Source organism: Suricata suricatta, chromosome 5 (genome assembly GCF_006229205.1).
Source record: "Suricata suricatta isolate VVHF042 chromosome 5, meerkat_22Aug2017_6uvM2_HiC, whole genome shotgun sequence".
Lineage (NCBI taxonomy): Eukaryota > Metazoa > Chordata > Mammalia > Carnivora > Herpestidae > Suricata > Suricata suricatta.
In genome coordinates, this window is record NC_043704.1 from 69,397,364 (window position 1) to 69,422,005 (window position 24,642).

The 24,642-nt window shown below is 40.6% G+C and overlaps 1 protein-coding gene across 1 annotated transcript in view; it reads left to right on the forward strand.

Annotated features, from left to right (window-relative positions):
• Positions 1 to 24,642, forward strand: part of KALRN (kalirin RhoGEF kinase) — a 609,954-nt gene that overhangs the window by 259,065 nt on the left and 326,247 nt on the right. Inside the window, exons 7-8 of the mRNA XM_029938721.1 lie at positions 20,045 to 20,236; positions 23,861 to 23,992. Of these exons, the coding sequence (XP_029794581.1) occupies positions 20,045 to 20,236; positions 23,861 to 23,992 (324 nt within the window). The remainder of the gene's footprint in view (positions 1 to 20,044; positions 20,237 to 23,860; positions 23,993 to 24,642) is intronic.

Below are 24,642 nucleotides of genomic sequence, written 5' to 3' on the forward strand. Positions count from 1 at the left end.
ATTTCAGTGTAAACACACACACACACACACACACACACCACTGTTGTGATGTTTAAACAGCCAGTTTTGATCCTACCTTAGTTATAAAGCCCCTTAGTAGATAGAGAACCTGCTTAAAGAAGGAGAAGAAAAAGATGAAAATGAGGAGGAGGAAGAGATAAATTTTGTCTGTTATGCATTAGTCTTTATAGTACAATCATTTTTTTCACAGATTCACATAGTGAGCTTGCTAAAAACTCAATTCCTTTTGGCTCGCACCCTAGTTGGAGAAAATAATCTCTGGAGGATGAGATCCCAGGAACCTGCATTTTTAACAAGATCTCCAGGTGTTTTATATGCACATTAAAGCTAGAGAATTATTGTTCTGTGGAATCTATATGTATATATGAAATAGTGACCCCCTAAAATAATGCATCGCTAGTTCTGAAAGATAGTGCACTTCCAGCATAACAGCATGAGAAGCTCCACAGATCCAGCCTTTAGTGAAACTGGTGAAAAATATTTTAAAACAACCATCTTTAAGTCTCTGGAAATGGTCCTAACTGCATCCAGAAAATGAAGAGATTCAAGAAAACCATCAGGACTCAAGAACATTGAGCCTATGGTATTTGAATCAAGACCCACTCTCTCCCTCTCCCCTCCTAGTTCAATAAGATGAAATTTCCCTCCAAACTGGTACAACCAAGAACACAGGGCGCCTGGCTCCCAGTTAAAGGACTGTCATCACAGGACATTTCTTATCCTGTTTCAAGCTACCTGTTGCTGCAGCTAAATTCTGGTGAGTGTGGCCAAACAGGGGGAACTCCTTCTGCTTAGCCCCTACTCAGGGAACAGAAGCTCTACCATAGGTGCAACACTGCTGAGAATTCTAGGGCCCTAGTCTCCCTTGCCCCAGCTTGTAAGACAGAGGTTCCAGGCTGGGAGAGGCAAGCTGAGGCCTGAAGCAACTCATCCCATTCACTGAGTGTTCAACTACTAAAGTGGGGGTGTCAGTCAGGAAGTTCACTATTATGCCTAACCCCAGCTCCAGAACCTTGGCTCAGAGATTTTGCCTGGAAGTAGAAACAAACTAAAACAGAGAGCTCATTTGCAACTGAGTGGAGAATCTTAAGCCAACAGCAATCTCAAAAGTGCCCTTAGGGAGATTCTGGTGGAAAGCTATTGGGAGAAGATGGGTAGAGTCTTTGGAGATCGGGATAAACAGTAGGCAGGCTAGTGTGCTGGAGAGAACTGGGAAAGGAGACTTCCTTGAGCCAGAACAGATCTCAAACACTGACCTCACAGACTATCCCTTCAAAGGAGACTAAATTTGGTTGGATAAGTCTGTGGAGCACTTTTATACCTTGTTGAAAATAATAAAATAATCACCTGGAAATTAGTGGAATCTACTAGCTACATGTGGTTGGAGAAAGAGAAAATTAAAGAGAGTACTACCAAGACCACTGTCATCCCAGGGTGTCCGTGGGAATACACAAGGCTGTACCCCCTGGGGAACATCAGAGGTCACCTACTATGGGAGCTGAGGTGGAAATAGTCTTCACCAAAATAGTCCAATCACTCTCAAAACAAATAAGCAAGCAAATAACAATAACATGTCCCAGAAGTGGGGGACTGGAACTCTGAGTTGCTATAATATATTATCTAAAATATCCAGTTTCTGAAAAAAAAATTAAGGCATGCAAAGGAAAAGAAAAATATGACCAGGAAAAAAAAAGAAGAAAAAAAAAAACCAGATCAAAAGCATACACTCGAAAGAGCAGGCAACAGAAACTTCCTGTGAGTGTGATCAGATGTCAGATTTGACAAAACTTTCAAACTAGCCGTTATAACTATGTTTTTAATTTAATTGTTTAATGTTTCTTTCTTTCTGAGACAGAGAGAGGGAGGGAGGGAGAGAGAAACAGAGTGGTAGCAGGGGAGGTACAGAGAGAGAGACACACACACACCCCCACACACAATCTGAAGTGGGCTCCAGGCTCTGAGCTGTCAGCACAGAGCCCAATGCAGGGCTCAAACCCATGAACCATGAAATCATGATCTGAGCCGAAGTCAGAAGTTCAACCAACTGAACAACTGAGGCACCCCATAACTTTGCTTTTTTTATTTTTTAATTAAACTAAAGGAAACAATGATTGAAGAAGTTAAGGACGTTTTGATTATAATGTCTTCTTAAACAGAGAATATCAGTAGAGATGGAAATTATAAAAATAAACCAAAAGGAAATTCTGAAATTGAAAAATACAATTACTAAAATGAAAAATTCACTAGAAAAACTCAACTATAGATTTGAACTGGGAGAAGAAAGAATTAGCAACCATGAAAATAGATTAACATAAATTATGCAATCTGAAGAATAGGTAGAAAAAACACAGAGCCTCAGAAAAGTTTGTGCTACCATTAAGCACACCAACATATGCATAATGGGAGTACTAGAAGGAGAGAGAGAAAAGAACAGAAAAAATTATTAGAATAAATGATGGGTGAAATCTTCCCAAATTCATTGAAGAACATTACACAGCCAAGGAAGCCTAGGAAGCTCTAAGTAGAATAACTGCAAAGACATCTACAGACATACCATAGTAAGAATACTGAAAGCAAAGAGAAAGAGAAAATCTTGAAAGCAGCATGAGAAAGGTGACTTGTCACAAGGGAACCCAAATAAGAGTAATAGCTGATTTCTCATCAGAAATAATGGAAGCCAGAAGGAAGTAGGAGAATATATTCAAAGTGCTCAAAGGAAAATATTGTCAACCAAGAATCCTATATCCAGCAAAACTAGCTTTCGTAAATGAAGGTAAATAAAGATAATCCCAGATAAACAAATATAGAGAAAATGTGTTGCCAGAAAATATACTTTATGAGAAACAATAAAAGAAGACCCAAAACAGTAATTTGAATCCACACAAAAAGACAAAAAATACCAGTAAAAATAATTATATAACTGTAAAAGACAACATAAATACATATGCTTTCTTTTTCTCTTACTTGGTTTAAATATTAATTGTACAAAATAATAATTATAAAATGTACTATTGGGCCTGTAACATATAGAAATATATTTTCCAGTAATAGCACAAGGAGGTGAGTGAGAACAAAGCTGTATTGGACTAAGGAAATTACTTCATATAGTAACTTGAATCCATAGGTGCAAATGAAAAGATCCAGAAATGATAAATAAGGAAGTTAATATAACAAAAGCTATAAATACATACTCATTTTCTTTGTTTCTGCTTCTTTAAAAGACATATGTAAAAATTGACAATATAACAATCTAAATCTAAATCTCCTTTGTAGCATTTATAGATGTAATGTATATAATAATAGCACAAGAAGTAAGGAAGGGAATAAACCAATATGGAGACAATATTTTTATATCTCACTGGAATTAAGTCAGTATTCATCTGAAGCTGATTCTGATAATGGAAGATATATATGGTAAGCTCTAGAGCAGTTGCTAAGAAAATAACTCAGACTAAAGTGAAAAAAGTCAGTAAAGATATTAAAATGCTGCATTATAAAATAATTATGTAATGGAAAAGAAAGTGGTACAGGAAGAATGAAGGTATAAAAAGTGTGACATAGATTAAAAGTTAAACAGCAGACATAAATCCACCTATATCAATAATGACATTAAATGTAAAAGAGTTAACCACTCTAATCAAAGGTAGAGATTGTCAGACTGAATTAAAAAAAAAAAAAAACAAGATCCAACTTTAGACTGTCTATTGGAGACACACTCCATATTCAAAAATTATAATACATTGAAAGTTAAAGGATGGAAAAGGATGTATTATGCAAACAACAACCAGAAGAAAGCCAGAGTGGCTCCACTAAGAGCAGACTTTTAAATAGACTTTGAAACCAAAAAAAAAAAAAAAAAAAAAAATATATATATATATATATATATATTACTAGAGATACAGAGGAACATTTTGTAATGACAAAAGAGTTACTCCATCAGGCAGGAAGGTATAACACTTATAACACTTATCTGAACATATATGTACCTACATATAACATATGACATATAACAACAGAGCACGAAAATACATGAAATGAAACTGACAGAAATGAAGGGAGAATACAATCCAACAATAATAGCTAGAGACTTCAACACTCTCACTTTTTTTTTTTGCTTTGCTAATAACTTTATTTTTTTAATTAATGGTTTATTACCAAGTTCATTTCCATATAACACCCAGTGCTCTTCCCCACAAGTGCCCCTCTCCATGACCATCACTCCCCCTCTCTTTCCCCCTCCCTCTTCAGCCCTCAGTTTGTTCTCAGCATTCAAAGGGCTCTCATGATTTGCCTCACTCTCTCTCCCCAACTCTCTCATCCCCCCCTTTCCCCTTCCCATGGTCTCCTGTTAGACTTATGAACACTCTCACTTTTAATATTGGACAGAAAAACTAAGCAGAAGATCAGCAAGAAAATAGAAAACTTGAACAAGGAAATAGAGGCTATAAACCAATTGACCTAACAGACATCATGGAATACTCTATCCAACAACAGCTGACCATACATTCTTCTCAAGGGTACATAAAAATAGTCCAGGGTAGATCATATGCTAGGTCATAAAATAAACCTCAATAAATAAAAAAGATAAAAATAATATAATATTCTTTGACCACAATGAAATACAATTCTAAATCAAAAACAGAAAGAAATTTGGGAAATCTGCAAGTATGTGGAAATTAGGTAACATACTCCTATATATGCAATGGGTCAAAGAAGAAATAAAAAAGAAATTGGAAAATACTTAAGATGAATGAAAATGAGACACAACATATCAAAATTTTTATAGGATGTAACTCACACAGTGTTTAGAGAATAAATTTATAGATGTAAATATCTATGTTAAAAAATTCTCAAATTAATAACCTAACCTTCCACCTTAAGGCACTAGAAAAAGAACAAACTAAACCTAAAGCAAGCAGGAATAAAGATATAATAAAATTAGAGTTGAAATTAATGAATTAGAGAATAGAAAAGCAACATAGAAAAATGAGTGAAACCAAAAGCTGGTTCTTTGAAAAGATCAACAAAATTAATAAAACTTTAGCTAGAATGACCAAGAAAAACAGAATTACTAGAATCTGAAATGGAAAAGGAGACATTACTACCAACCTTACAGAAACAAAAAGGATTATAAAGAAATACTACAAATAATTGTATGCCAATAAATAGAAACTTAGATGAAATGAACAAAAGCCCAGGCCCATATGCCTTCACTACTGAATTGTGTGAAACATTTAAAGCAAAGTTAATAGCAAATTTTCATCAGTTTTTCCAAAAAATAGAAGGCAACGCTTTCCAACTCATTCTGTTAGTCCAGTAATACCCTGATGCCAAAACCAAAGACCTCACTCAAGAAAGCTACAGACCAATATTGCTTATGAATATGGATGCAAAAATTTTCAACAAAATACCAGCAAACTAAATACAGCAACATATAGGAAGGATTATATACCATGACCAACTGGGAATTCTTCCAGGATTGTGAGGTTGGTTTAACACCAATAGAATAAAAAACAAAGACTACAAGATACTTTCAGTATACTTAGAAAAAGCATTTGACAAAATGCAACCTCTTTTCATAAACATTCAACTAGCTAGGAAGAGAAGAGAACTTTCTCAAACTGATGAAGAGCACCTATGAAAAACCCACAGCTAATATCATACTTACTGATTAAAGACTAGACACTTTCTACCTAAGATTGGGAACAAGACAAGAATGTTTGCTCTTGTCACTTACTCACTATGGGAAGTTCTAACCAGGGTAATTATTTAGGAAAAAGAAAAGGCATCCAAATTAGAAAGGAAGAAGTAAAACTATCTCTATTCTCAGATAACATGATCTTTTTTAAATATTTTATTATTTATTTTGAAAGAAAGAGTGCATGTGTGCTAGCAGCAGGGGTAGGGGTGGGGAGAGAGAGAGAATCCCAAGCAGAATTCACACTCTTAGGGTGGAGCCCAACACAGGGCTCCATCTTACAATTCATGAGATCATGACCTGAGCTGAATCAAGAGTTCGTTGCTCAACTGACTGAGCCACCCTGGCACCCCTGGATAACATGATCTATATATGGAAATCCTGAGATATCCACTAAAAAATTATTCGAAGTAGTAAATTAGTTCAGCAAGGTTGCAGGATATACAACCAATTTACAAAAAAAAAATTGTATTTCTACATACTCATAGTGAACAATCTGAGTATGAAATTAGGAAAACCATTCCATTTACAATAGCATCAAGAAGAACAAAATACTTGGGGAACTTTTGACAAAAGAAGTGTACAACTTGTACTCTGAAAACTACAAAACATTGTTGAAAGAAATTAGAGCTAAATAAAGGGGAAAACATCTCATATTCATGGATTAACAGACTTTTTATTGTTAAGATGGCAATTAACCTGCAGATTTAGCACATTTTTATCCAATTTCAGCTGGCTTCTAGAAGCTGATTCTAAAATTCACATGGAATTACAACATGGGACCCAGAATAAACAAACAATCTTGAAAAAGTTGGAGGATTCATATTTCCTGACTTCAGAACTTAGCACAAAGCAATAAGTAATCAAGACAGTGTGGTACCAGCATGGGACAGAATAGATCAATGGAACAGAATTGAGAGTTCATAAATAAACTCATATGTCTGTGGTCAACTGAGTTTTGACCAAGGTACCAAGATCATTCAATTTGGAAAGAAGAGTCTTTTAAGCAAATGGTGCTGGGACAACTGGATACCCCCATGAAAAAGGATGAAGTTGGACACTTTCCTTATATCAAATTAAAAATAAATAAATTGGACTTTACCAAAATCAAAAGCCTTTGTGCTCCAAAAGATATAATCAAGAAGGTGAAAAGATAACTCACATAATGGAGAAAATATCTGCAAGCCATTTATCTGATAAAGGACTTGAATATATAATATATAAGGAATCCTTACAACTTAATAACAAAAAAAAAATAATCTAATTTAAAGAATGAACAAAGGAGAGGTACCTGGCTGGCTCTTTCAGTAGAGTATATGACTATTGATCTTGGGGTCATGAGTTCAAGTCCCACGCTGGTGTAGAGCTTTCTTAAAAAATGGACAAAGGATCAGAATAGATATTTCTTCAAAGAAGATATACAGAGTCTATAAGTACAAGAAATGGTGCTTGACATTGGTAGTCATCAGGGAAATGCACATCAAAAGCACAATTAGATATCATCTCACACTCAGTAGGATGGCTATAGTCAAAAAGTCAGATAATAATAAATGTTGGCAAGGGCACTAAGAAATCAAAACCCACATAGACTGCTTAAGGGAGCATAACATGATATGGACACTTTGGAAGATAGTCTGGCAGCTCTTCAAACAGTTAAACATAGAGTTGCCATATGTCCCAGTGATTCAACTTCTATGTATACACCCAAGAGAAATGAAAACATATGTTCACACAAAATGTTCATACATTGTACACAAATGTTTGTAGAAATGTTATTCATAATAAGGTGGAAAGAACCCAAATTTCCATCAACCAATGAATGGATAAATGAAATATGGTATATGGGTATAGTGGAATATTATTTGTCCATAAAAAGGAATGGAGTGCTGATACATTTTATAACATGGATAAACCTTGAGAACAATTTACTAAGTGAAAGAAGCCAGTCACCAAAGGCCACAAATTTAGATGACTCCATTTATATTAGAAGTCCAGAATAGGTAAACTTATAGAGAAAGAAAGTAGATTAGCTGTTGCTTAGGGTTGGATGATGGGGGCGAGGGTGGGGAGAAACTATCTAAAGGGTACATCGTTTCTTTTAAGATGATGAAAATATTCTAAAATTGATTGTGGTGTTGGTTGTGCATATCTGTGTACTAAATACTATTAAACTCAAAACCATTGAATCATATACAGTTTACTTTTAAAAATAAATTTAGAAACGTTTTAATGTTTATTTATTTTTGAGAGAGAGAGACAGAGTACAAGAGGGGGAGGGGCAGAGAGAGAGAGGGAGACACAGAATCTAAAATAGGCTCCAGGCTCTGAGCTGTCAGGACACAGCCCAGTGCAGAGCTTGAACTCATCAATATGAGATCGTGACCTGAGCTGAATTTGGACACTCAAGTGACTGAGCCACCCAGGTGCTCCAAATCATATACACTTAAATTGGGTGAATTGTATAGGATGTGAATTACATCACAATAAAACTGTTTTAAAAAAGAAGAAAAAGACACCTGGTGTGTGGGTGTATTATAAGTGGGTTCCCACTAGCTTTAGGATATAGCCTTATTAACAGTTAAAGAGAGTGACCATGACAGAGGATGGACACCAACCCTGGTGGCATTATAAGGCTGAGATAGGAGGATGGGGGTGCACCACTTGGCATTCATTTATTTGTATATTCAGCAAACTTTTGCTGTTCGTATTCTCCGTATTTTTCGCTAGACCCTGAAGACAGCGAGGTTCACAAGACACACTGCAGTCTTCATGGAGCTTGGAGTTTACCCATCCTCAAATTCATGTCCATAATGCAAAGAGAATTTTGTGCATAGGATATAAGCTGCTAAGGGCACCTTCGTCTGTTTCATTCACACCTGCAGCCCTAGTACCTATGATGATCCTTGGCACCTAGAAGGTACCTAATAAATACTTGTTGGATAAATGAGGACATTAAGCATGGCACAGCCTCTGTTGCCAACCAGGAACAGAGTTGGGCAGCAAGAATGCAGAACTAGTAAGGCAAGGCCTTTACTTTTGCAGAAGCTCTATAGGGCATAACTCTAGCAGAAGATCCACAACCACTGGAAAGCAGGTGAATGAGAGCAATGATTTCCATCAGGAGTGGGCCTGGGAGCCAGGCTGCTTGCAAGGTCCCCAAGTTATACATACTAAATTCCAGAAACTATTAGACTGGAAGATCTTTCACATTCTGCCTGACCTTAAGCATCTTTGTTTTTGAGGTTCTAATCCTAAAGGTAGGGATAAAGCAACTAAAATGTGTCCCTGCCTGACAAGAATCAATGTGATCCTGTGTTTACTGTTAACACTGGGATTCCTAAGACAGGCCTTCTAAGGAAATCTATGCTTGTAAAATATTGCACATATCACCAGCCAGACCTATTCTTACGAATCAAGTTGAACAGAATGGAGTGTGTGTAGCTCCACAAACAGCCATGTGGGTGGAATTTCACTTTTCTTCCAACTTAGTGGGAGGATTAGATTTTATTTTCTGATCGGCTCAGTATCCATTTATGAATCCTTGCTCTTGGCACCATTGACAGCATTAAACTCGTCCTAAGGAGAGAGGAGTGTGCTTTGGATGGAGCCTGGGGAAATGGTGCACATGGCTACGGCAGCCATCCTCATGCTGGCTGCCCACTGGAGTCCCCTGGGGAGCTTTGAAAAAACACCACATCTGGGCCCCGCTGCCCCCAGGAAATCTGTACAAGTCTGAGAACCAGATTGAGAATCTCAGGGTGAAGAGAACAAGCAACTGAGAATAGTTCTGGGGTCAAACCCTGAAGCTCCTGCATAATTAGCCTATGGAATTGGAGGTGAGGATTTCCCTTCAAGATCAGGAGCATCCAGAGAGGAGGAGTATCTGTCTTTATTCCCTCCTCCTTGCTCCCCACCCCAGCCTTTCTAGGTGCCTCATTTACCTTTGCCTACTGGTCTCTAATCAGCTATGTTTTGCAGATTGGCTTTGATTTAACAGAAAAATCTAGGGAAGCACCTTAACTGCAGCTGAGGTTTCTCAGCCTTGTCCTGATGCACAGTGCTGACTTTTCTCACCAGTTACCTAGTCAACCGGGTCCCTTCTGAAAGCCTGCTGTGAGCTGATCCGCGGGAATTGGCTGACCACTCCGATTTCTGATTGTGGCTGGCACTGGCCTGGTTCAACCGTCTCTTTTGATCATGCACCTCCTCCAGGCTCCAGACTTTACTCTTCCCCCTCACTCCGGATTCTCTGCCCACAGCGCTGGTTCCTCTTTTCTGGCTTCAACCCTCTGTTCTCTGGAGCCTTCCGTCAGTATGTTCCTTGCCCTCAGGCTATTTGCTCTGCCCTTCTGGTGTGTACCCCTTGCGCCTTGTGGCTCAGTTAACCCACACATTCTTACATGCTCACATGCAGCCAGGGCCCACTCTCTGACAGATCTGCAGCTGCCAAGGAGTTAACTTGCCTGAAATTCAGCCAAAGCTGACTCATGCCTCTTCTTTGACGTCTTCTGGAGCCAAATGAAAAGGATGAAATAGTCTATGAAACCTAGTACGTCAGATGAGATAATACACACAAAAGGGCTTCAACTGCAAAGCGTGGCACAAATATAAAACATTGATAATAATAAGCAGCAGTAACACTGCATATGCCATTGCATATGTCCCAGATAAGGGACAGAGACTGATCGAGGACATACAGGTGAGTTTGAGAAGAGAGAGGCCAGGACCAGGTAGCATATGGGAAGGGAACATTACATTCACTCAGGGATGCACTTTGGTGTCACTCCTGACTTCCAGGGTCAGCCTCCCTGACTTCTCTATTTTAAGTAGTGTTTCCCAACACCCTCATATACTATACTTTTCTCAGCTATATTTTATACAGAACTGAAATAAGAAAGGTATAGTAAATGTTTATTAATTTTTTGTCTGACTCTTCTACCAAAATGTAAGCTCCACGTGCATAGGGGTTTTGTCTGTCTTGTTCCCTACTGGCACACTGTCTGGCACACATTCTTGTTGAATGAATAGTTAAATGTAGATTTAAACTCCAGAAATATAGCAAGATATTGATTAAAGGAGAAAAGAGTTGCCTTAGTCATGGAGACAGGGACCTGTTCTTCAAGGGACCTGCCTTAGGTTTGCAGGTGAAGATTATTGTTCTAAGGAGGGAGAGGACAGAAGACTCCTGCCCATTCTAGAGCTGGATGGTTCTGGGAATTTCAAGGGCAAGTCAAGGTCCCCAGCTGGGAGACTTCAGAGATGTAGATATTTTTACTGAATTCTCTCTCCAGGAGTCCCTACTTCTCTCTTTGAATCTTTGGGGAGAAATTTCTCTTCATCATCTCCCCTCTCCCTTTAGGGACATCCTTGGCCAGCCCACCTGCTTTCACATCTATGGCAAAGTAAAACAGCATGATGGAAAGAATATGGGCACTGTGGTTCTGTGTTTCCTGCTTGGTTGTGTGATCATAGGCAAGTTGTTTCAATTTCTCAGAGCCTTACCACTGGGTCTGTAAATGGGGGGAAACTAACAGTACTTTTGCCAGAGCTGTTGTAAGGATGCGATGTGATCATGCATTTTAAGCACAACATTTGGCACTATATTGTACTTGGCGAATGTTCAGGTATTATTGTCAGGGTCAGGAGTGCTAGAAGAAACAGTTCTCTTTGTTCTCAGAGTTCCCATCTACAGAGCTTCTCAAACTTTAATGTGCATCATATCACTTGGGACAATCTTGTTAAAATGCAGATTCTAATCAGAAAGTTGGGAAGGAACTTGAGATTTTGCATTTCTTTTCAGCTCCTGGATTGTGCCAATGCACAGAACAAGCTCTGAACAACCTGGCCTACATGAGAAAGGGCTGGGGGAGAAAATACTGGTGAATATGTTCCCATGAAGTTTTGTAACCTCTGAACCTCTTAAACATGGCCTGAAATTACTGTATCCTAACCTAGAAGAGCTACATTGTTCCCAACCTCTTTCCCCACTGGTGCCCACTAATCTGATTCAAACATACCCATGCCTCCCTAACATTTAAATCCTGCAGCGCTGCCTCCAACAGCCACTCACTCCTCTAAGGAAGTTTCACTCCAAGCTGAGAAAGGAGAGAGATATCATTTCTCTTTTACTGAAATCCGCTCCTGCGTTTCCTTGGCCCTCGGACATATGGCCAGGCACTTGTTTTCATGGCTGCTTAATGGTTTGTAAAGCAATTGCTGGAGGAAACATTGCCACAGCAAGCCAGGCGAGAGGGACGGAGGGATTCTCGGGCCAGTGTTGTCTTTGCTGAGCACCAGGGCTGCTCCAGCTTCTTCTGTGCCTCCACCCAACAGTGACAGATGGCTTCCACATGGTCTGACCTACTGTCTGGCCAGACCTGACCAGATAGTCATCCATCAACTGCCCTATTTGGCCCCCTCGAGGGGACCCTGTGGCGTGTGGGAGGCAGGAACTGGAGGTTTCATTTAGAGCTTATCGCATCTCTTAGCTATTGTAGTAGATTTTCAAGCATGGACAGTTCTTATTCCAGATGTTACTATCCCTGTGTCCATGTGTTTTGAGGTGGGATCAGCAGGTTTACATGGTAATGTTAAACTAATTAATCATAAACTGATGCTTTAACAGCATCAGGACCCAAAGCGGGTTTGGAATTAGGAAAGATGTAAGCAATACATATGGTATTATTAAGCTGGAAAAAGGAGGTGAGGTTCAGCTTTTTCCATTGATCTGGCACAATCTCTTTTTTACTGAAACTGAATGCTACTCACGAAGCCTCTGAAAGCTGAATGGGAAGATCTCCAAGTATTTCTCCTTATGGCTCTCTCTGAGTGTGACAAAACAAAATCTTAAATTAATATAAGCTGCAGGGCATGAGAAAAAGATAGCTATAAACAGAGGGGTCATGCAGACCAGGAATTATAAGGCTGAGATCTAGTCCAGTTAGCCTTTCTTTTGGTGACTTTGAACATACCACCTAATTGATTTAACAAATTTTTAAATACCTCCTAGCTGAATTCAAGAAATGTCTGGGTTTTATTGATTATTTTTTTCAAACTATAAAATGAGATTGTTACATGAACTTAGCTTTTAAAAAACTATAATGAAGAGTGTTTATTTTCTTTTCCTTATTAAAAAAGTATATGCTCATTAAAACTTACCTATTTCACTGGTAGTAAATTGTGCCTTACTTTGAAAAGAAGCTTTATTTTTTTTAAAAAAAATTTTTTTGAGAGAGAGAATGAGACAGAGAGTGAGCAGGGGAGGGGCAGAGAGAGGGAGAAATAGAATCTGAGGCAGACTCCAGGCTCTGAGCTGTCAGCCCAGAGCCCAATGTGGGACTTGAACTCATGAACCGTGAGATCCTGACCTGAGCCGGAGTTGGACACTTAACTGACTGAGCCACCCAGGCACTACCCACCCTCAAAAGCTTTTTAAAGTAAAAAGAGATAGAGGAATTTGAGTAATTATGGCTTTCATGGAATGCAACCTGACCAAATACATTAAAGATACATTAATTTGTGAAACTAAAAAACTATTTAACACACCAAATCTATTAAAATTAAAAATACTCTACAACCTCTAGCGTTATTTGTAAAGGGGAAAAAAAACTCCTAACTAGAAACAACCTTTGTGTCTCAATAAAAAGAATGAGTTTGATAAAAGTAAAAAGTTGAATATAAATTCCCTGTTAGCCTCAACACCCGTAGACTCTGATCCTCTGTTGTATTAACATCAGTGATGAGAGGAAGAGCTGGGCAATAAGATACGGTATGTTTCCTCTGTCTAGCTTTAGAACATTTTCCCCAATTACTAAAATATGTATGCCAAAATAACTTTTTAAACGTTTCTCCATAAACAAAATTTGAGATGAGGAAAAGAGCCTAGAGGCAAGTTCCTACCACCATGGTGTCTGTACAAAGTGAGCATTCAGTATAACTAATGGCACTTGGGTGTGCTTCCCTGGTCTACGTAATGTACTTCTCAGCTGAGGCCATATGTATATATATATTTTATATTTAACATTTTGATTTAACATCCGGGTTTCATTTGACCCAAGTGATTTTGCTGAGTGTCTTGGCCCTTGGCCCAGGTGTTTGCCTGGCTTCCTTCCCTTGGCTTTTGGATTTGGAGAGTCAAGGTCTCCAGGGGCTTGTCTGCACCTACCCCTTTCATGAGAGCAGCCCCTCTGTGGCAGTTGTGCCTCCCCTCCTGTGGTGATCTTAACGGATCACAACTTCCATTTCCATAATAATAATTTAGAAACTGTAGCCCCATTAACTGGAATGGAACTGAGAACCCCCTGCGCAGATCACGTTCTTCCCAGAGATGCCACAGCTCTTCAGTGAGTTGCCTCTGCCTCTCGAGGTGAACAGGAGAAGCATTGCCCCTGGATGACAACGTGGAGAGCCCCAGGCCTGACCTGGGGGGAGGCTTCTGCCGCCTTTTGTATTAGAGTCAGTGATAAGGCAAAGGATCTGTCCCTTATTTCTGAGGACAAGACATCCCCACTTCCGGGTGCTCTGGGTATGACAGAGTAGTGGAGGGAGCTGCCTGAAGAAGGCTATCCTAAGAGACAAAGTCCTCTGTTTTTCCAACTTAAGGTATGAATGAATACCGCGTTGCAAGGGCGTGGCTCACAGAGTGAGTCACTTGCTGATTCCAAATTCTCTGAACTCTCTGGGTCAAGGAAAGAGCTGTGGACAGTTCAGGGACCCAGACCCTTAAATCCTAAGAAAATGGTATCTGCCAGCAGAGCAGGTGTGACGTGCAGGGCAGTGGTCTGAAGAGCAACTAGAGCAGCTTCCCCTGCTATAGGGCTGTGCACATGTGGCAGGCTCCTGTGGAAAGGGACTCCTGCCCAGGAAGAGTAGGGGACATTGTGGCCTGTCTTCTGGGAAACGCAGTGGGAATTTGGATTGTTGAAATATTTACCTCTTGTTGGAATAATTTTTCTTTTTTAAAAGTATTTATTTATTTGCTTATTTATTTATTTATTTATTTATTTATGAGAGAGAGAGAGAGAGAGAGAGAGAGAGAGAGAGAGAGAGAGAGAGAGAGAGAACCTTAAGCAAGCTCCACACTCAGTGCAGAGCCTGACATGGCGCTCAGTCTCACAACTGTGAGATCGTGACCTGGGTCAAAATCAAGAGGAGGATGCTTAACCACTGAGCCACCCTGGCACTCCTTGATAGGTTTTTCTTTTTGTTACGCTTTTTAGCAATACTTTGATTTGGCTTGTACTTAATTTGGTGAATTAATACCAGTCTTCTGGAACTAGATGAGGGAAAATCTATGTCATTCATCAAGTTAACAGTTGTATGTCAGACGACTGACTAGATACTTTATGTTACTTCATGTGAGCCACAGGAGAGAGTTTGATTCAGATTGGGGACCTGTGACAAAGGTGTATAATTCAGCCTACTTTTAAGAGTGAAGTCAGTGGGGATTCACATAATACACACATCCAACAGTGATCTGCTCTTACAGTTAGCCTCTGACACAGAGTTTAGGATTCCCAAAATGATTGCTTCTATCAAATGATTATTTCCAGAAGAACCAGTATGTCTTTCAGAGTGCACTACATAAGAAACTTCATTTAGAGAGAAAATTTAGCTGGATTTTTAAATGGAAAGTTGTGATAATCTTGCAAGCTAACTTTGCATGGTTTTGTAGTAAATCAGGGCAACCAGGAACCAGGTTCAAAGTGAGAACCTTTTGGCAAGACTGAAAACTTTCATCAAGATTCTGCCAAGTAATTGTTTCAGGAGAGTGACTGCTTGCTTCACTGATTTCAGTTAATCACCGCAGCAGATAGGGCCTTGGGAGAAGAACTGTCCATCCTATGATCTCCAATTAATGACTGCAAGAATGAAACAGGAAAATAGAATTCAGGCAACAAAAGCGGAGGCTGGGTGTAAGTATAGAGGGTTTTTGAGTTAGTGAGATTATGCTAGAATTTAATTATATTTTCATTGTGACCAAATGATGGAGGGACAGGTCTTGTCAGGGGGGTCAAGTAGGATGAGGTGGGTGATACAATAGACCATGCTGCAGGTGCATTGCATTTTACAGAGCTGATCCTGTTTACATCTTGGGCTATGCAATACTTTGAATATGATAATAAAATAATAACACTGCATATATGTGGGGGATTTAAATTAATAAAGCAGTTTTGAGGTAAGGGTTTAAGAAAATACTCATTAAGCCAGAATTGTTGGCTTATTAGTGACTTCTGGCCAGGGAAGCTGGTTAGTCTAGGCTGCTCAGCTCAGGAGAAGTGGCAGAAGAGAAGAGGAGGAGGGGAGCATCTGGTCATTGGTCACTTGGAGGCTGAAGAACTCAAGGAGCCCAGCTCCAGCCCAGAGAGCAGAACCAGGATGAAGGGCTGGGACACATGGACAGCCAAGGCTGGGCTGTGTCCCCTCTGGGTAGGCAGCAATATTCTCCCTGTCTCATTCCCTGCAAGCTGCTTCTTGCTGACCCTTGAGCTCACAGAGCAGTCTTTTACACATCTCTTGTTTAAAACATTCCCATTGCACTGTTTCTTCAGTTTATGCCATACCTCCTCCTTAGAAGAGGGTCTGGAGAGGGGAATAGATTTATTCGGTACTCCCCTAAGTACTGAAGATAAGATGGGAGAAAATTGTGACCTCCTAAGTTCTCTCTACATTCACTCTGGAACTGACCCTGCATACTCAGAAATAGAATGTCTGAGGTTATTTAGTTCAACACCCTCATTTTAAGAATGGAAAAACTAAGGCACAGGGGAGGCAAGTGACCTCTTAGGATGAGTGTTAGAGCTAGATCAGAACTCATGTCTTTTGACTCCTGGCCCAGTGACTTTGGTGCCATTGACTGATGGATGGCTCTACAGATGGAATGGCATTTTAGGCTGGCAAAGAAGAATGGCTGTGCCAGATTGGAGGAAGTGGAAGAGTCACCTGGTTGGGAATGGAAGGCCATAAAGAATGAAAATGTCTATTCTTGTTGGCCATGTCTCCAGGACAAACATGACTCCCAAATGCTCCTTAACAGAGGCATAAATAGTGACACAGGAGAACCATATGGCTGGACTGACAAAAGGCCATGACATGTCATTTGCACATAATGACTAAGCACCCCTATTTATTCAGACTCTTAACCCAACTCTTTAACCCTGCTCTTTCCTATTAAGTCATGGGAGACCTTCTCTACCATCCCAACTTCTTTTATTTCTACCTGCTGTTTAGAACCTAGGTGCCCATTTGTCTCAGGTTCTAGGCTGAGAGAAAATGAAGGTGATGAAGATGAACCAACCTGGGCAATGTGACTCACCCGCAGTGTTTTGCTATTTTGAAAGGGGGCTGTAGAGAAGAATAATGAGCAAATCCATGAGTCAACATTATATTTATCCCTCTATTGTGAGGAATACTCCCTCTACTTCTTTTGTGAAGCATAATCATTTGTTAGTTTTAGTAAGACATTTCTCTGCCCACTGATAAGGAAACAAAAAAGGCATTTACTGTGCTAGTCTCTAGAATGTGAAATGTAAGCTGTGGTCTTTTGTTTGTTTGTTTGTTTTTAGCTTTCATTTATGATTACAGGCTTCAGGGTTGAAGGGGGCCTTGGAGGACTGCCAGCCTCACCACCCCCTTCTGTGCAGGAAGCCCCTTCCCAACATCCTGCCTGTGGTTCTGATCCCTTTTCTCTGCACCCCCACAGTGAGTCGCCTCCACCTCTTTAGAAACACTTCATTTTGCTCTAAATTGCAGTTATTTGAGGACTTTTCTTAAGTGTCAGTTGTGATCCCCTGAGGGCAGGAATCCTGTCTCATTCCTCTTTGATCTCCCACAGTCCCCAACACAGAGCCTGGCCAACTCTCCATAAATATTTGAATGAATGACAAAGTGTTAACAGCCTCCAGAGGCAACCACAGTTAGACATCTCTAAGAGCTAGAAAGTTCTTCCTAAAAGTGGGCAGAAATGTGCCTCCCTATGTTCCGTGTGGAGAGAGGATGTAAATAGGCAGTGCTGAAAAAGGGCCAAGCATCCATAAGATGTACATGAGGGGCCCTGGGCAGAGGCTAGTCCCCTGCTCTTATGATTTTTCCTGCTTCCCATCTGGCCAAAGCACACAAGATCTTTAAAACCCAATAATCCTAGATAAATCTGGATGAATGTGGGTGGGATAGGGGGTCTTCAGGATTTGAATCCAGTTTGGAAGGACAGCTGTATCAGGTGCTGTATCCTCTCAGGCAACCCTGAAGGGTAAATGCAGATGGCTTCCATATACCCTGATAACTCCCTGACTTTCTCTGCTCATGGTTACCCTCTGACCTGGCAAGTGTGCTTGGACTGTGTGAAGGTCAGGCTGGAAATGTCAGGGAGTAACTCCAGGAGAGACCCTTAACCATAAGCAATAGCACTTGGTGCAAGAATACCCCGGTTTCCTCACCTCCCAGTGAGCCCAGATTCTATGAAGTCTCTTAAAAGGCTTCAGGAAGGATGACCTCCAATTGCTCATAGCACTAACCCACTAATAAACACATCCTTTATTTTCCTTCCTTTTTACTTTGAATTCCCCAGTCCCTTACCTTGCTTTTTGCAGTCACGTCCAAATAAAGCATGCGACCCAAATACTTGTTGCAAGGTCTGTTTTGGGGTCAACCTAAACTAAGACAGTGACATAAGCAGGAAATTTGAGGGAATCCAAATGTTATTCCCTTAGAAGACAGAACTATTAAAATCAGTGCATGCCTTTTTTTCTCTTTCTCTTTTCTTTCCAAGTACAGAGTAGATTTTTCTGTCAGTTCTATAAATAGAGTTTAATTTTAGGTAGAATCTGTGTCTTGACTCAGAAAACAAGGCTGAGAATGATTCCTAAATCTTTGAAGGATAGTTATTTCAAATAACAAGAGTCAGTAATATTCTAGCTCTATTAAGGAAATGCACTGCATTGGAAAGGTCTTAGGCTAGGCTAAAGAAAGATTACACATGGGGGTCATTAGACATCAGGATGGATTTGTGTTTGAGCACTTCACTTAACCTTTTAAACTTCAACAAAGACCTTTTAAATGAAGACAGACCTTATCAACCTGGCTCAGGTTTGGTATGGAGTGCTTGAGGTCAGGGAGAGCTAAGATGAATATGGACTCTGAGGGAAGGGAGAAAGGAAAATAACCTTCATTTAGCCAATATTAATGAACTACTCCTGCGCTAATAGTAGAACCAGGAGACTGTGCCATTGCTGAAGAATACTTATTGTCATTTGAGAAGATTTGTAACAAAGAACGAAGGTGTGCAAGCAACTTGCCGCCCCGGTCCTTCTTCAGGCAGACATTGTGTGAGTCAGAAAAGCTCCTTATGGATGCCACAATATTACTTGATTGTTTTGACACCTCAAACAATTAATAGGAGGTAGCAGTTAAAAATACTCATGCTCGCTACTGAATTGTATTTGTGGGGTTTTTCTTTTGCCTTGTTCCTGGACGGTTTTCTGTTGGCCTAGCAAGAAATAACACACATGGTCATGAATTTTTAATTGGAAATCAAAGATGGGAATGAATGTAAACAAAACACATAATGAAAGAAGTCAGCAGGGCCAGGAGAGCCCTCCAGATGCTTTTAGGGGATAACCCACAGATGCCTTTCGGGGGTTAGGTAGAAATATCCCTAAATCTAAAGGATAAGAAAGAATCCCACAGATCTTATTTTTAGCATGGAAGAATCTTGTTACTTCAAATGTCTTTTTATTTAAATCTTGACTGATGGCTAGTGTCGCAGCTCTTCTGGTAGGGAGAGAGGCGGAGGCTCGGCAAAGTCTTGCTTGGTGATAGGAAGATGTGTAGTTATCACCCGACCTGTGTTCTTTGCTCCTTTTGATGAATACCACTGCCCTGTTGTAGGTGGCAACAATGCCCTGGATAGAGTAACTCTCTCCTAAGCAAGAAAAGTGTCCTTTGCCCTAAGTCTGAGCGCCTACTTCCAGAGAGTAACCATGGAAGCACCATGCTGTTCCTGTGGCATGACTTCCTTAGATGATCGTGGGGATGACTAAGGCTGTCCATGAAAAGTGACTCCATTCATGTGCGTTAATAGTTGGCATCAAAACTGTTGTATCCCCAAAATGAAACATCTCAGTTACTGTACCTGCAATCAGTTGAAATTTTATGTTGTAGATAGCCTTCCCTTGAGCCAAAAATGGATACACCAGTGTGGCCTATACTAGCCTCTCTCAAACTTTTTGTTTTGAGTAGCCTCCTTCCCCAAATACTCCACCCCAAAAGTGCTCAGTGGATGCTTTTCCAGCTTGCCCCACGAAGCACCCTGTCTCCTCTGCTTCCCAGAATGCTTATGTCAACATCAACCGCATCATGTCCGTGGCTTCCCGCCTCTCTGAGGCCGGCCATTATGCCTCTCAGCAAATCAAGCAGATTTCCACACAGCTGGACCAGGAGTGGAAGAGCTTCGCGGCTGCTTTGGATGAACGGAGTACCATCCTCGCCATGTCTGCCGTATTCCACCAGAAGGCTGAGCAGGTGAGGCCAAGGGGGCTCCTGTAGTCGCTTTTGGTTGGATGGATGGGAATACATACACTCTCTCTCTTTTTTAAACATTCAGGACCCTGCTGAGTAATTGCAATAGTAACCAGTGTTCTACTGCTTTCATGGCCCCTGTGCACAGAAGGAAATATTGGTAACGCTTGATGGTTTTGCTTAACATCCAAACAAGGAACCAAAGCCTGTTTACATTCTGCTTGGTACTTTATTGTTTGTGTGTGGGTGCCGGGGGCGGGCGGTAGGTGTGTCGACTACATTCTCAGAACACAAACGAAATGGGGGAAACTAAATACTGATCCCTTAGTGCTGAGAGCAGGGGGATACTAATCTTACATGAAGCATTGGCTATGGATGATAATAATGTAGCAATTACACAATGGATAGATATAATAATTCTCTGTTGCTTCTTATTTACTGGCTTTGGTCAATGATATTTTACGGAGAGAAAGACTGCAACTTGGAGAGATTAAGTAACCTGCCTAAGACCCAGTAGTGTGTCGGAACTGGCTCTAACCAGCCTATGAGAGCCAAAGGTCAAATTTTCAGGAAATTCATTAGCTACTTATTAAACATAGCCATTATTTAAAATTAAATTATATAAATTTATAGTAAATATATTAAAAATAAAGATACTCAAAACTCCTCACTCCTAGTTATTTTACTACATTTCATTTTTACCTATATTCCTGAAATTATATCTATTTGTTTCTGTGGTGAAAATACTATACGGTTGTGTGTTCCGGATCAATTATTCCCAAGTCCACATTCTGTGATGTCACATTGGTAGCTTGAAATAGACCAAGGTGGAAGTTTTACACCATGGGAATCATCAAATGCTAAAACCAGGGCTTGATTTATTGTTTTGTCGATTGCCTGGAGTCTTAAGAAAATGGAGGAAAAATATTTTAAAATGCAGACTAAAAGATGTGTCCTGTCTATAGCTGTTACATTGTGAATAGTAGCACACTGGGTTGAAGAAATATTCTTCTGATATTCAAAAATTATTAATACATTTAGTACAGAAGTCACTCACATCACTGATGAAGGAATAATGCTCTGACATAAGTCTTGAGATATTTTTCACTTTTGTCTTATTTCCTTAACATAAGGACAAATATCAGCTAACTTTCATATAAGTTTGTTGTTTGCAAACAAAAGCATCCTGTGAGAATTGATCGGCTAGATGGAATTTACAATAAGGAACAGTATATATGTGTGTGTGTGTGTGTGTGTGTGTGTGTGTGTGTGTGTGTGTTATTCTTTGTAAATTATGTGCTATACATCCTTTTATCTCAGTAAAGTTTACAATTCACTTGTGTGTGAACACATGCACATACACACATATATGCTGCTTATTAAACATTTACTAACACACCATTGAGAAAAATCACACAATCTATGAACAGCTAGTATTTCAACCGAGATATGTCTAACATTAAAGTTTGTGGTTTTAACCTCTAAATTCCTTTCTTTATATGACATTTGGGTAGCTTACAGATTGTGGGGAGTCCTAGATGAGGTCATATCTTAAATCTTACCCTCTGTTACCCACCTAGCACGGACGGCAGCATGGGGTAAAAAGAGTCTAGGCTTTGAGGCCAGGGACATGTAGTTTCTAATCATTAACTCTTAAGCAAGTCACCTCACCAATTGAAGCCTGTTTCCTCATCTCTATGCAAGGATAATCATAAACCTCCCAGCACTATTATAAGAATTAGAGATGGAACGTGTAATGTGCTTCATATCCTTTTTAAATGCTAGACATTGCAACTGTATCTGTTCAACATACTACCCTGGTATCTTTGTATTTCCTTCATCTGTGTCTGTTTCTACCCCAGACCCTTCCAAAGACTGAAATACTTGTGTCATAAGTCAGGGACAGCCCCACACATTGAAAGGGATGTAGACCTTTTATTAGAAGATGATAGTGGTAGTGACTGATAATGACTAGTTCATTCCAAGGACCAGGAGAATATTCATGTCAAATCTCCTGTTCTCTCCCCCTACCTCTTGCACATTTTGTTCAAGGTGTATCAAGATTGGCAATGGAGATGCCATGCCTCCCTTTCGGTCTTTCTGCCTTTGTCTCCTTGAGCTGACCATTTTGTGGGGTCTGCTCTAGGGCTTTTGTTAAAGTATTACAGGGAAATCCCAAGGGCCTTGAAGAGGTACTCTCCCCTCCCCACCATGGTTGATACACCAATGTCAGGTTGCCTTCAGGGTCCTCTGTAAAATGGCTATTGGTGGAGCAAAGAAGCTTCTGCAGTGTTAGCAAGCATGTGCAGTCTGATACTTGGTGGCACCCCGCACGCTTCTGGAAGAATTAAGAGATCACCTAATGGGATAGAATCATTGAGAATGAAAAGTCAACCACAACAGCCAACAGGCCAGCGACTGCAGGCTGACACACACCCAGACTGGAACTCAAGCAGCTACAGAAAGTGCAGTGTCCAAACTGAGAGTGACTTCTAGTTGGTGTTTCCTGACTTGGATTGCTTTGGATGAGAAGCAATTTTATTTGTATCTATTTTTTAATGCAATTTCCTCAGGTATTACTAGTCCTCCAGGGAAACTCATAAACCATGCTTCTTTTTAGCTGGGGGGAAAAAAAACCAAAAAACAAACATGCTCCAAACAGCAGATTCAAGGCTATTTTTTTCAAGGCTATTATGCGTTTATTTAGGCAGCTCTTTATTGTCCTCATATGAGCTGTTCTAGGCAATGAGATAAAAAGGTATTTAGGCAATTAATTTAAATGGAGCTGTGCACCCAGGCGAGAGGAATCACAGACAGAATGATTCCAGACTGTTGGGTGAAGAATTATTTGCATTTTAGCGGTGTATTTTTCCACCCAATAAATCTGAGTGATTTCAGTTAGCTCACCTTTTGTGCATGGAGACCCATAGTCTTCCACAGTTGTTAATTTTAATTTTTAAATAATTTTATGTCTGTCGAGATCTATATCTATATATCATATCTCAGGAGCCAGTGCCATTATATGCACTGTTCAGTTTGTCCCCCTAAGCTGCCCTTCCTCTCTCCTGCCAGTGAGGATAGTGACCCAGCAGTGGAGATCTTGAGCATTAATCTCCACCCTCTGCGGGAATGGCCTCCACAAGTTCCCTAGGGTGCCTGATGATCTTGTGGGAGGTATTCTTTGTTCCTCTTCACAACTCATTATACATGTGTGGAAATCTCCTGTGCCATTATATCCAGCCTTTCAGATATGCCTGTGAGGTGCCCAGGACAAGAAGCTCTGAGGTGCACTGTAATGTAGTGTGCTCTTCCCACACCTGTATTTTGTAGCCAACATGTGGCTGTAGCCTGTTGAACATGTAGACGGCTCCACTCTCAGTGGTTTCGTAACAGCCATCTTTGCTTGTGGAAACCACACCTCCTGAACACGTACTGGGTCTGACTTCTTTCATGGCATTGGTGTTTGTAGAATTAGAGAAAATACTCCACACTCTGCAGTGGTCTCTGAGACTCCCAGAGGTCCCAGATGTTTCTTCCAAAGGCGTCTGACCACCTCTACAAAATCTGTCTCTTCCCATCGCCCACCCCCAGTGCCCCCACACTGACCTGGCTGCTATCTCCTTCCAGTTCCTGTCAGGAGTGGACGCCTGGTGCAAGATGTGCAGCGAGGGTGGCCTGCCATCCGAGATGCAGGACCTGGAGCTGGCAATCCATCATCACCAGTCCTTGTATGAGCAGGTGACCCAGGCCTACACGGAGGTGAGAACCAAGCCGGCCACCCAGGGCTCCTGGGTGTGTATGTGCGTGAGTCAGTGGCCAGAGCATTGGCCTGCACACTGAAACAGCCTGGGTAGACTGAGAAGAAGACAAAGGTCATTTTTCTCCCTTTTGAGACATCTTTAAGATCCTTGATCTATGACTGAATTCATAGATCTCCAGTGAGGAAGCAGAAAGAATGTGACCATCGGCAGTTACCACCCTGTCGCACATGTGCACGTATGTGCACACACACACACACACACCTCCCTTACCCTGTGTGTGACAATCAGGCGCTCTCCCCTGGAAGAGGAGTGTAACAAAACAAGGCTGTGTTCCTCAGTTTGCTTTCTGCCTGGCGAACGGGTGCATACACACTAGCTCTGTCACCTCTTTGATGAAGCATTTGTTGATAAACTAGAAAGTCCAGAGGAAAACTCACCATGGGGTAGAGATAAGTGTTTGCAGGAGTGAGGAGCTGCCATGGAGATTAAGGACAAATTCAACAACTCTTTCACTGAAAAATCAAAGGGCAGCACATGGTACAAGTTAAAAGGGCAGGGGGAAGTTTCTTGACTTTGCTTTTCCAAGGAAAGGGAAAGGCGCACACAGGTGCGTCTGTGTGGATGTACACAAGTAAGCGAGCTAACTAA